At 43.6% G+C, this 12,934-nt stretch overlaps 1 protein-coding gene across 1 annotated transcript in view; it reads right to left on the reverse strand.

Moving 5' to 3' along the window:
* Positions 1-1,618: 1,618 nt before the first annotated feature.
* Positions 1,619-12,934, reverse strand: part of LOC125457847 (transmembrane protein 255B) — a 59,139-nt gene continuing 47,823 nt past the window's right edge. Inside the window, exons 6-9 of the mRNA XM_048542533.2 lie at positions 11,774-11,859; positions 9,581-9,740; positions 5,425-5,568; positions 1,619-3,946 (exon numbers count right to left, since the gene is read on the reverse strand). Coding sequence (XP_048398490.1) covers positions 3,800-3,946; positions 5,425-5,568; positions 9,581-9,740; positions 11,774-11,859 — 537 coding nt within the window. The 3' untranslated portion in view covers positions 1,619-3,799. The remainder of the gene's footprint in view (positions 3,947-5,424; positions 5,569-9,580; positions 9,741-11,773; positions 11,860-12,934) is intronic.

Consider the following 12,934-nt stretch of genomic DNA (forward strand, 5'->3'; position numbering starts at 1 on the left):
CTGACTCCTCAGGGTCTATCCACTATCTATGAGGCAGGAGTTGGGAGTATGATGGAATACTCCCCACTCAGGACAGATCCAACAACACTCAAGAAGCTTGACACCATCCAGGACAAAGCAGCCGCTTGATTGGCACCACATCCACCAGCATCCACTCCCTCCACCACCGACGCTCAGTAGCAGCAGTGTGTACTATCTACAAGATGCACTGCAGAAATTCACCAAAGATCCTCAGACAGCACCTTCCAAATCCACGACCACTTCCATCGAGAAGGACAAGGGCAGCAGATACATGGGAACACTACCCCCTGCAAGTTCCCTTCGAAGCCACTCACCACCCTGGCTTGGAAATAAATATATCTCCGTTCCTTCAGTGTCGTTGGGTCAGAATCCTGGAATCCTCTCCCTAAGGGCATTGTGGGTCAGTCACAGCAGGACTGCAGCAGTTCGAGGAGGCAGCTCAACCCCTCAAACTCCACACAGACAGTCACCTGAAGGTGGAATCGAATCCAGGCCCCTGATGCTGTGAGGCAGTGCTAAACACTGAGACACCATGCTGCACCTATTGCTTATGCAAAAACACATGAAAGTTGTGCACAATCAGATCTGATGGATTTTAAATGCATTTTGTTTCAAATAATGTACTAACATGTATTTTTCCCTCATTAGAATTTTTCCCCTCATGGGTGAGGAACCCTATAAGTGAAGGGCCTGCAGCCATAATACAAAAAGGTGACAGGTTCTGGGAGGTGAGGATGTCCATATTGTTAAGGTCTTGAGAGAAAATAACAATGTAGTGAATGCTGCCATGAACCAGGCATAATGTTCTATAATTATTCTATTATATCATGTTCATGTTCAATTATAAGCTCTCCAATAAAGGAGAAATACTGTGCATGCTGGAAATCTGAAACAATCCTGAAGGAAAAGTCTGTCCTGACCGAAAACATTAACTCTGATTCTCTCAGATGCCACCAGACCTCCTGAGATCCTCCAGCATTTTCCACATTGTTTTAAATTATGAACTGCTGTGCTCCCATCTAATTTCGTATGTTACAATGGGCCAAAGGACTGCTGCTGTGCTGAAGGATTATACGATTTAATTCTCGAGTTTGTCCCTCAATTATATGTGAATTGGGAGTCTGTCATCTGTGTTCCATGGCATTTAATGGAAATGAGAATTGGGTCTTCCAATTGATAGTTGACTAGTCAGCAATATTAGTTTCACATGCACATTGCAAGCTGCTGTTTAATAATTTTGGAAGCGCTATAGTTTGTAATCTATTTCGTTTCATGGATGATGATGGGATAGTGTAGGGGGAGGGGCTTAGATTAGTTCACAGGTCGGCACAACATTGAGGGCCGAAGGGCCTGTTCTGCGCTGTATTGTTCAATGTTCTATGTTCCTGTGAATTGTCCTGATGAGTGTAACACAGAAGGTTTTGACAAATTCTTTTGTAGCAATACTCAATTATATAGGACTTGGCATTAATTCTAGCATGTAATAGTTTTCTCGCACAAAGAATAGGTCACTCAATCTCTGAGGTGTAATAAAATAAAAATTTCAAAAACAAGTTGGTAAGTCTTATTTTTAAATTTTAATAGTCATATTGTACCAATTAACATTGCAATATGCTAGATCTCTTTCATACACTTTCAAGATATATATGTATTAAAATAGCACATTCTATATTATTTTCTGAAAGTTATTTTTATGAGGTGTGGATGTCGGGTAAGAGAATGCACTTAGCCACATAAAACAGATGCTGAAATACTTCACCAACAGCAGGAACTGCAGTTGGTGGAGAATCTGAGATAACAAGGTGTGGAGCTGGATGAACACACCATGCCAAGGAGCAGCAGGGGAGCAGGAAGGCTGACGTTTCAGGCCTAGACCCTACTTAAGAAAAATCTTGCTGCTTGGCTGGCTGTGTTCATCCAGCCCTACGCCTTGTTATCTGCTGAAATACTTACCTTCTTAACGCGAGTTACCTGATCCACAGAAGGTGCTGCACAGCCCATTTCCTGTTGGTCTTGCATGAAATTGATGCCAGATTTTTCTAAGATAAAGACCTAGGATTTGACTTGAGGTGAGAAGTATTTGTTTCCACATCCTGAGAGATGAGATCATCAGGACACACAACAAGAGTGAGGAAGATATGTCAAATTTATACAAATCAGGGTCCAGCCTTAATGGGGTATTGTGTCTGGTTTTAACCGTCACATTTTCAGAACAATGTAGGGGCACTGGAGACACTGCATAAAAGAGTCAAAACAATTATTCCAGGGATGAAGAGGTTCAATTGCATAACTAGATTGGGAAATTCAGGACAGTTGGCCCCAGTGAGGGGAGTTGAGAGGACATTTCATGAAGGAGTTCAAGATTGTGAAGGGCCTGGACAAAAGGGATAGGGAGAAACTGTTCACAGCAGTGAAACAGTCAAGAACCCAGGGGGACAGGTTCAACGTCATTTGCAAAAGATGTAATGACAACATGGGGGAAAACTCTCATGCAGGGACTGCTGAGGGTCTGGAATGCAGTGTCAAACTTTCTGAAGAAGGGTCCCAACCCGAAACGTCAAGTTTTCCTGCTCCTCTGATGCTGCTTGGCCTGCTGTGTTCATCCAGCTTCACACCGTGTTATCTCAATATCTTCTCCCTGTTCACTTGTGGATTCTTCTTTCCTGGATAATAGTCAAAGTCTGTTTTCAATGTCTTGAATGAACCTGTCTCCACAATGAACAGGGAGAGATTGAGGTGATGCCATTAGATGTGTTGCTGATTTAGAATGTCAGACACAGCGAACCTCTTTATCTGCTTGTGTGCTGTCACTAATCAGTGATTCTGGACTGGATTACATTGCAAAGCAAAGGGAACATTTTAGCAAGGCTCTTCAGAGTGTAGAGTTGACGGAATGGCCAGAAATTGTAGGGTGAACTGGGAGATACACAAAAGGCTAGAGTTGGAGGAACACAGCGACTGAGAGGGCTATAGGGCTGAGGGAGATTATGGCAATTGGAGGAGAGTGGAATTGAAGCCAATACACACGAGTACAGGCAGCAGCAAGTCAGTGTGATATCAGGCATAAGCAGCAGCATTTTATAGGTTCAGGTCTGTACAGGATTCAGGTGGAGAAGAGAACTGGAAACTGGAAAGATTAATCCTGAAACATACAGTCCATTCAGACCAGCACAATGCGGTTGATGGTGCTTTAGAAACTGAAGTCCTAATGGCCTATACAATAATTTGCACTGTTCCTTGTGGGTTGAAATCAGATTAGCTACAGATGATGACTGCAAATAGGAGTACAGGAATATTGTTCCGTCCTGTGATATTACAGGCACTTTCTTTGTAAATGGATTCTATTAAACAGCTGATCTTCTGAAAATACCATTTGCGTGATATAAATATTTACAATGTCTTAACAGGGAACCAATACTTCAATATTATGCACTGTCTACATTGTATGTGTGACATACTGATAACACAATGGCTAAATAAGTCAATAGGGTAGATTTAAATCATTTAACTCATTCAAAAAGAATTTGTGGAATATATATGCTTCTAGTGAAACAATGGAAGATGGTTTTGTCAAACAGGCAATTCCAATAGCCATTAAACATTGCAGTCAATGAAAATTGAAGACAAAGGAAATAAGAATCTGGAAGGATTTAAAAGTTGCTGCTGGCTCACAGTCACTGGTTTTCATATCCCTCAAAGTTATCTCTTTGGTCCGATCTTTTTAAGGCTGTGTGTAGGCTGGGGCTGTTCACTGTACACACAAGTGAGCAATCACTGATCACATCAGATATCCCAGTGGCTTTTCTGGCAAGAAGTTATACAAAGGAGCAAATGGTGGAGGATTGTTATCTATCTTCGTGTCGCTTTGACTACAACATGGTAAAGATGTAGTTGCTGGCACTGACATGTAATGAACAGAGGGCCTCTGGGGGGGAGAGAGAGAGAGAGAGAGAGACAACAATAATGATCCATACTTGTATTTCTTAAAGTATAATTATCCGTAATTCTATAACTGTTAATTGCAATGATTTCAAACTCCTTTTCTAATCAAACTTACATTTTTAATTATAGAAATGGATCTCCACCAGTCAGCTTTTATCACAGTTATGTCACTGAACTAAGCTTAGAGAAATGTTTGAAATTGATTTTGTACATTTGACTTGTGAAGATCCAGACTCCAATTCCTTACAAAAGGGTTACAGACTGAGAAATGTGGACATTTGGATTTCTGTCCCATTTACATCGAGACAAGTTCAGAGACAGCATGACCCTCTTGGACCACTTAGACTTGGAAGTTTTTAGTTCAAACGTTGAGAGTAAGACGAGAGAGACTGTCTTGAATTTTTTTTTCAATTGATGACGACATCACTGGCCGAGCAAGTATTTACTGCCCATCCCAGAGGGCAGTTAAGAGTGAACCACATTACTGTTGGTCTGGAGTCACATATAGGTCAGAGCAGGGTAAGGATGGCAGGTTTCTTCCCTAAAGGACATTAGTGAATCCAAATGGTTTTCGTGACAATCAACAATGGACTCATGGTCGTCATTAGATTCCTAATTCCAGATTTTTACTGAATTCAAATTCCACCATCTGCCGTGGCAAGATTCAAACCCGGATCCCCAGAACAGTACCTGAGTTTCTGGATTAACAGTCCAGTGAGAATGCTCTAGGCCATCACCTTCCTTCTTTCAAGGCCCCCTTTTGACAGGGACTTCATCAATGTGCATCAGATTGAGAGCCAAGAACAGGGTGGAGAGGGCACAGCTGGGCCCATGGTTGAAGGGTCAATAACAAGGTGGAATAATTTTAAGGTGAAGGACAGGAGGTTTGGGGGGGAGGTGAGGAAAAGCTTCATCTCCCAGAGGGTGGTGGGGTATCTGGAACGCACTGCTGGAGACGGTAGTTGAGGAGGGAAACCTCACAACCTTTAAAAAGTATCAGAGATAATGGGAGCTGCAGATGCCGGAGAATCCGAGATAACAAGGTGTGGAGCTGGATGAACACAGCAGGCCAAGCAGCATCAGAGGAGCAGGAAGGCTGACGTTTCGGGCCTAGACCTATGCCTTCCTGTTCCTGTGATGCTGCTTGGCCTGCTGTGTTCATCCAGCTCCACACCTTGTTAACCTTTAAAAAGTACTTGGATAAGCACTTGTAAGGTCATAACATTTAAGGCTAGTTAAAGTGATGTCATTACTTGAATGGAAAAAGAAAATATTTTTTCTTCACTGACTATTCCCAGATGTAGTGAAGTGTTAATGAATTCAACTAATCCAGCATGAGCTGAGACTTCAACAGAAATAAGTCAAATTATAAATTATTTCTAACCTTCAGCAGATCTCAGGTGCAGTCACTTTGGAATAGTATGTGAGCCTTTAAATGCACAAATCAGAAAGACAACACACCTGCTGCATTGTGTCTCCAACTTCTTGTAGGAGAGGTGCTGAGGGAGACGTACTGGGCTGGCTCCTTGCCTGCTCTTTGGCCTTACACCTGGAATTTTGAAAGTTGAACAGCTGGACACTAACATCAGGTCCAATGAGAGACTCCTTGAAAAAGCACAAGCAGGAAATTTCAAAGCAAGCAGTTTCTTAATTGGTAACGTACCGGTCAGAACAGTTAACATGCTGGCTTAAATAATATTCTACCTGTATTGTAAAGAGGTTCACAGTAAAAAGCTGCAATTTTTTTTTCTAAATGCAATCAACGTCAAGGAAATAAATGCCAAATGAAAGAAGATTGGGAAATCAGAACATAATATCAATTATGTGAGGCTGGATGAACACAGCAGGCCAAGCAGCATCTCAGGAGCACAAAAGCTGACGTTTCGGGCCTAGACCCTTCCCCTCACCCCATCCCCCTCTCTGATGAAGGGTCTAGGCCCGAAACGTCAGCTTTTGTGCTCCTGAGATGCTGCTGGGCCTGCTGTGTTCATCCAGCCTCACATTTTGTTGTCTTGGATTCTCCAGCATCTGCAGTTCCCATTATCTCTGATAATATCAATTATGTCTGCTAAATATTACAATAAATAGCACAATCACACTGAAAATGATACACTGACTTTTTGCACCATAAAGTACATCCATTTTTATATCCCTTTGAATTATTAAGTTAAACATTATTGTCTATTAATACAGCTGTTTTCAGTGCTTTTTACTGTACTTCAAATACTTTAAAATTTAACTTATTTATTGAAATTTTAGCTTTAAACATTGTCCGGTATGGAATGTGACTTTATTGGATACTTGAACAGTCTTGTTCCTGCTTGGCTCCTGCAATAAGGCATTCAGTTTACAAAGCTAATAAACTGGAATAAATTCCTACCACTGACATTAACTGTTTCTAATCTTATGCTCATCCTTATAATCATCCTCCGACACTTCCGCCATCTACAATCAGACCCCACCACCCAAGACATTTTTCCATCCCCACCCTTGTCTACATTCCAGAGAGACCACTCTCTCCGTGACTCCCTTGTTCGCTCCACACTGCCCTCCAACCCCACCACACCCGGCACCTTCCCCTGCAACCGCAGGAAATGCTACACTTGCCCCCACACCTCCTCCCTCACCCCTATCCCAGGCCCCAAGATGACTTTCCATATTAAGCAGAGGTTCACCTGCACATCTGCCAATGTGGTATACTGCATCCACTGTACCCGGTGTGGCTTCCTCTACATTGGGGAAACCAAGTGGAGGCTTGGGGACCGCTTTGCAGAACACCTCCGCTCGGTTCGCAATAAACAACTGCACCTCCCAGTCGCAAACCATTTCCACTCCCCCTCCCATTCTTTAGATGACATGTCCATCATGGGCCTCCTGCAGTGCCACAATGATGCCACCCGAAGGTTGCAGGAACAGCAACTCATATTCCGCTTGGGAACCCTGCAGCCCAATGGTATCAATGTGGACTTCACCAGCTTCAAAATCTCCCCTTCCCCCACCGCATCCCGAAACCAGCCCAGTTCGTCCCCTCCCCCCACTGCACCACACAACCAGCCCAGCTCTTCCCCTCCACCCACTGCATCCCAAAACCAGTCCAACCTGTCTCTGCCTCCCTAACCTGTTCTTTTCTCACCCATCCCTTCCTCCCACCCCAAGCCACACCTCCATCTCCTACCTACTAACCTCATCCCACCTCCTTGACCTGTCCGTCTTCCCTGGACTGACCTATCCCCTCCCTACCTCCCCACCTATGCTCTCCTCTCCACCTATCTTCTTTACTCTCCATCTTCGATCCGCTCCCCCCCTCTCCCTATTTATTCCAGAACCCTCACTCCATCCCCCTCTCTGGTGAAGGGTCTAGGCCTGAAACGTCAGCTTTTTTGCTCCTGAGATGCTACTTGGCCTGCTGTGTTCATCCAGCCTCACATTTTATCATCTTGGATTCTCCAGCATCTGCAGTTCCCATTATCTCTAATCTTATGCAGTTGATTTACCCAATCAACATTACTGGTTAATTTTTCAGGGACTAACTGAAGAAATTTCAATGGCAAATGCCACATAGGGCTCTATTTGCTTGGCATTGATGTTGATATTGCATAGAAAAATAGAAAAATCATGATGTGTAAGAAAGGTGACTTGGCGTGAACTAGGGTACAATTATTAACTAAAGGTCCTTTTTATATTCTTTCACAAGGTGTGAGTTTCACTGACTATGCCAGCATTTATTTCCCATCGCTGATATCCCTTGGGAAAACAGTTAATGAGTGTTCTCTTGAACCATCATAGTCCAAGTGGTGTGGTAGATATTTGGGAATTCCAAAGGAACGGCGATTACATTTCCAAATTGGGATGGTGAGTGGCTTGGAGGGGAACTTGCAGGGGGCTGGTGTTCTTATGCATCTCCTGCCCTTGTTCTTTTCAGTGGTGGTGGTTGTGGGTTTGGAAAGTGATCAAGTGGGTTACTTTGTCACAGATGGTTTTGATCTTCTTGATCATCGTTGTTGCACTCATCCAAGCCAACAGGACAATATTATACTGCACTCCCGATCAGCAGCTTAGGGTTGGTGGACAAGCTTTGGGAAATCAAGAAGTGAGTTACCTTGACCAAATTCCCAGCCTCTGACCAGCTGTTGCGGTCGAAGTATTTATGTGGATGGGTCTTTTTATAGTCAGTGATAAATCCCAAGGTGTTAAGAGTGAAGAATTCAGCAATGGTAATGTTTTTGAGCTCCAAAGGAAAACCATTGGATTCTCTACTGTTGGAGGTCTTTGTTGCCTGGCACTTGCATCGCGTTCGCGAGTTTTGAGAAGATTTGTAGCTCAGGTTGAGGCTCTGGATGTAAGTTTGCTCGCTGAGCTGGAAGGTTCGTTTTCATCGCGTGCATGTTTCTTGCTACTTTTCCACCAAAACCTTAATGGTGTGCAGGGTGGTGCTGTGTGTGGGGACAGACTCCTCCAATATCTGAGGATTTGTGAATGATATTGGACACTACACTGGCAGCAACAAGCATCCCCACTGACCTAATGGTGGCGAGAGGGCTGTCGATGAAGCAATGATAATGGGTGGTGATTAACTGAGAGTAAATGTCGACAGCTGGTGATCTGCAGCTACCAGGCTGTGAGGCCTAAGGCAGCTCCCGTAACATAAGGATGAAATGTGGGTCTTGTGGCAGTGAAGAATTCAATGAATTCAATGTTATTGTAGCTCCCGGAGCTTATATGTGTACTTTTCAATCATAGGCACAATGCAGCGTAGCATGTTTCCTTAAGCACATCATGCTGCAAGAGGGCACCTCCATTAGAGGGAGTCTGAGAACTTTATACCACTAGGCAGGTCTGGAACATAAATCTTTGGTACTGTTGCTGGAATGTTGTCAGGGCCCATAGCCTTTGCTACAGCCAAGCCTTTAGCTGTTTCTTGATATCACATGGAGTGAATCAAATTGGCTGAAGACTGGTATCTGCGATTCTGGGGACTACAGGAGGAGGTTGAGATGCATCATTCACTTGGCCTTTCCGGCTGAAGATTGCTGCGAATGCTTCAGCCTTATCTTTTGCACTCATGTGCTGGGCTCTTCCATCATTGAGGATGGGGATATTTGTGCAGCCTCCTCCTCCAGTGAATTGTTTAATTGTCCACCACCATTCACCACTGGATGTGGCAGGACTGCACAGCTTAGATCTGATCTGTTGTTTGATTATTGTTTTACTGCACTGCATGCTGCTTCCTCTGTTTAGCATGCATATATTTGGTAAGCCCAGTCCTGCTCCTGGCATGTCCTGCTGCACTTCTCATTGAATCAGGGCTGAAGCCCCAACAGGGAGGGATACTGGTCCATGTGGGTGAATACGATGCTTCTAACAGCTCACAGTGCTCTGAGGGTGCCCAGTATTGAGCAATTGCTTCTGTTTTGAATCCATCCCAGTTCACATGGCAGGAGTGCCACATCACACACAGGAGGCCATTAATAAAAAACTATTTAGAGAGGTAAAATATGCTACAAAACTGCAAGATCTTTCTTCAATATGTGCTTTATGCAATTACACAGCTGTTTAGCACACGCAACAAAAACAATCGCTGAGATCTGAGAGGAAGAAGTATTGTTCCTTGCCTTACCATGTTTTTGAAGTTCCCAAGAATGGCAGAGGTGGCAATTCCCAAAATAAGAGCAGACACATTGAGTGTGGTTACCAGCCAAATCATGATGTAAACGGACTGAATTTCCTGGCAACTCTTCACTCCGACAAACTCAAAGTAATTATTCAAATAGTCACCACTACAAAAAGGAAAGAACATAACTGGTAAATGGTTTTCTACTGAACACAAGTTGATGGAGTGATTTCTTTGAGCAGGTTGTGATGGAGCTTTTCTGGCACAAACCTGATGGAAGAATTCCACACTCAAACATTCACTGGGATAGGTCCAGTGACTTATTTTTTAATTAACAAATTCTAAAGGGCTTGTATACGAAACATCACTGATCAAGGTTTATGGTCATTAAAACAAGGGTCATCAGTCATTGGAAATGGTGTTTTTAATAGAGTCATAGAGTAACAAAGCACAGAAACAGACCCTTCAGTCCAACCTGTCCATGCTAACCAGGTATCCCAAGTTTTGCTCAGTTACAACCAGTTGAGTAAAGGTTAGATACAACAGAGGTCAGGCACAGTATACACCACACGGCCTTGGATAGAATATAGGGGAGATTTACCAACAGAATAATAGGATTTAAAGGGTCTTGGGTCTTTGGTGAACCTGAGATTGTTCTCCTTCAAATACAGCAAATTAAGGGGAAATTAAGTAACAGGTTAGGGCTCAAAACCATGAGGAATTTTGGTTGTGTGAATGGGGAGAAACCATTTACACAGGACTGACAAAGAACAATTATATAAAATAATTGGCAGAAATACTGGGAATTGCTTTGAGAAATTTTGAGAATGTCTTTTACTCAGTGAGTTGTTGCAATCTGGTTTGCATTGCATAAAGAAGTGATTTACAAACAACTTTCAAGAAGGGATTTTTTAAATTTGCACATGAACATGGGCGTCTCTGGCTGGCCAATATTCATTGTCTGTCCCTTCTTGTGTTTTGTTGGGAGTTGCACCAATCCAGGGAAGTAGGAAGTATATGCTCCTGAGATGCTGCTGGTCCTGCTGTGTTCATCCAGCCTCACATTTTATTATCTTGGATTTTCCAGCATCTGCAGTTCCCATTATCACTATTCCATCACAGTCCTCACTTGTACCTTGCAGATGATAAACAGCCTGCAGGGAGTCAGTATTCCTAATGTCTAACCTTTCTAGTAGCCACTGTATTTATGTGGTCGGTCCAGTTAAGTTCCTGGTCAGTGGTAATGCCAACGATGTTGATAGTGTAGGATTCAGTGATGGTAACAGAACTGAATGTCAACATTCGGTGGTTAGATTGACTCTTATCAGTGATGGTCACAGCCTGGAATTTGTGTGGTGTGAATGTTGCTTGCCACTCATCAGCACAAGCCTGAATGTTGTCCAGATCTTGTTGCATTTGAACATGGACTGCTTCAGTATCTGAGGAGTTATGAATGGTGCTGAACATTGTGTAATCATCGGCGAACATCCCACTCGTGACCTTATGGTGGGGGGAAGATGTATTTTCATCTTTAATGTTTCTTGTAAAGCTAACTTTTTTTTAGTAGCTAGTGTATCTACTGTAAGTAATTACTCCTTTGCCTCAGTGATCGAATTACTAGATACAAAGAAGTGCCCAGCAAACTTGCTGAGAACAAACAAATGGGTGGCACGGTGGCTCAGTGGTTAACACCGCTGTCTCACAGCACCAGGGACTCGGGTCCAATTCCACTCTTGAGTGTGGAGCCTGCATATTGTCCCCGTGTCTGCGTGGGTTTCCTCTGGGTGTTCTGGTTTCGTCCCACAACCCAAAGATGTGCAGATTAGGTGGACTGGCCATACTAAATTGCCTGTAGTGTTCAGGGATGTGTAGCTTAGGTGGGTTAGCCATGGGAATTGCAGGGTTACAGCGATAGGGTAGTGTGGTAGGTTTGGGTGTAATGCTCTTCACAGAGTCGGTGTGGAATTAATGGGCTGAATGGACTGCTTTCCACGCCGTACGGATTCTGTGGTTAGCAATTTAAATTGTGGGAAGACATTTTAGTCTGAAATTGACATTTTCTGTCTTTAGGATGGTTACGCATTGTTGCCTTTGGTTAGTGTGTACTCATCGCTTTCCCATTCACATGTGCCTCTTCTCTCTCACTCTATAGAAATAAATACAACTGGTCTGTATGAAATGGAAAGGCAAAATACTTACTTTGCACAATTGTACAAGTCACAGCAATAGCATGTGTTACTCTGCACTTTCAGGTTGCATGATTCTGTGAAACTCTGGCAAGGCACCTGCTCCAAACAGAAAAAAAAGCAGCTAAATTTAACCCAATTCCCATCCATGTGCGATTGAAAAGTTGAAAATAAAAGTTAAAAAATCACAACTGAAGAAGGGTCATTGAACAAAAACATTTAACTCTGCTTTCTCTCCACAGATCTGCCAGACCTGCTGTATTTTTCCAGCAATTTCTGTTTTTGTTTCTGTAAAGAAATATTGCTGATAACCATCGTTGTACTTTTCTGTGCAGGAATTCAAAAAGAGACATCCCAACCAACTAGAACTACTGTGCTCCTGAGATGCTGCTGGGCCTGCTGTGTTCATCCAGCCTCACATTTTATTATCTTGGATTCTCCAGCATCTGCAGTTCCCATTATCTCCAGAACTACAGTTGAATTCTCCAGTATCTGCAGTTCCTAATATCTCCGATACAGAGCTACTCAACAACCAGGTGTGGTCACCTCCTTGTACAAGTCTATAATACTATTAGATGGGACAGTGTTTCTCACGCTCAAGACATCATCAAAATAGGAGGCTCTTATAGTGCCGTGTTGGTGTCCCTAGCTCTGGGCCGGAAGCTCCAAGTTCAAGTTCCACCTCAGAAACTTATGGCAGCAGAAAGTGTGTCATGATGTGACCAAACTGGTTACCAGTCTGTAAATCCTTCTGATGCACTTGGGGCAAATGGGAAGAGCAGGAGAGTTTCCTGCTCAGACTCTGTTTGCAGGTTCTTGCCATGGCCAAGACTCATCATTGCAAGGGACTAACTCCCACGCACCCCGCCCCCCGCCCCACAACAAACACACACACACACACACACACACACACACACACACACACACACTCTCTCACACACAGGCACACAGACAGACAGACACACACACACACACACACACACTCTCTCTCTCACACACAGACAGACAGACACACACACACACACACGCGCGCACACACAGGCGCGCACACGCACACAGGCATACACGCACACAGGCACACACACACACACACACACAGGGACACACACACACACACACACACACACTTACACACACACACACACACACACACACTGAATTTATTTGTACAGAT

The sequence above is a fragment of the Stegostoma tigrinum genome, chromosome 14 (assembly GCF_030684315.1).
Source record: "Stegostoma tigrinum isolate sSteTig4 chromosome 14, sSteTig4.hap1, whole genome shotgun sequence".
Classification (NCBI taxonomy): domain Eukaryota; kingdom Metazoa; phylum Chordata; class Chondrichthyes; order Orectolobiformes; family Stegostomatidae; genus Stegostoma; species Stegostoma tigrinum.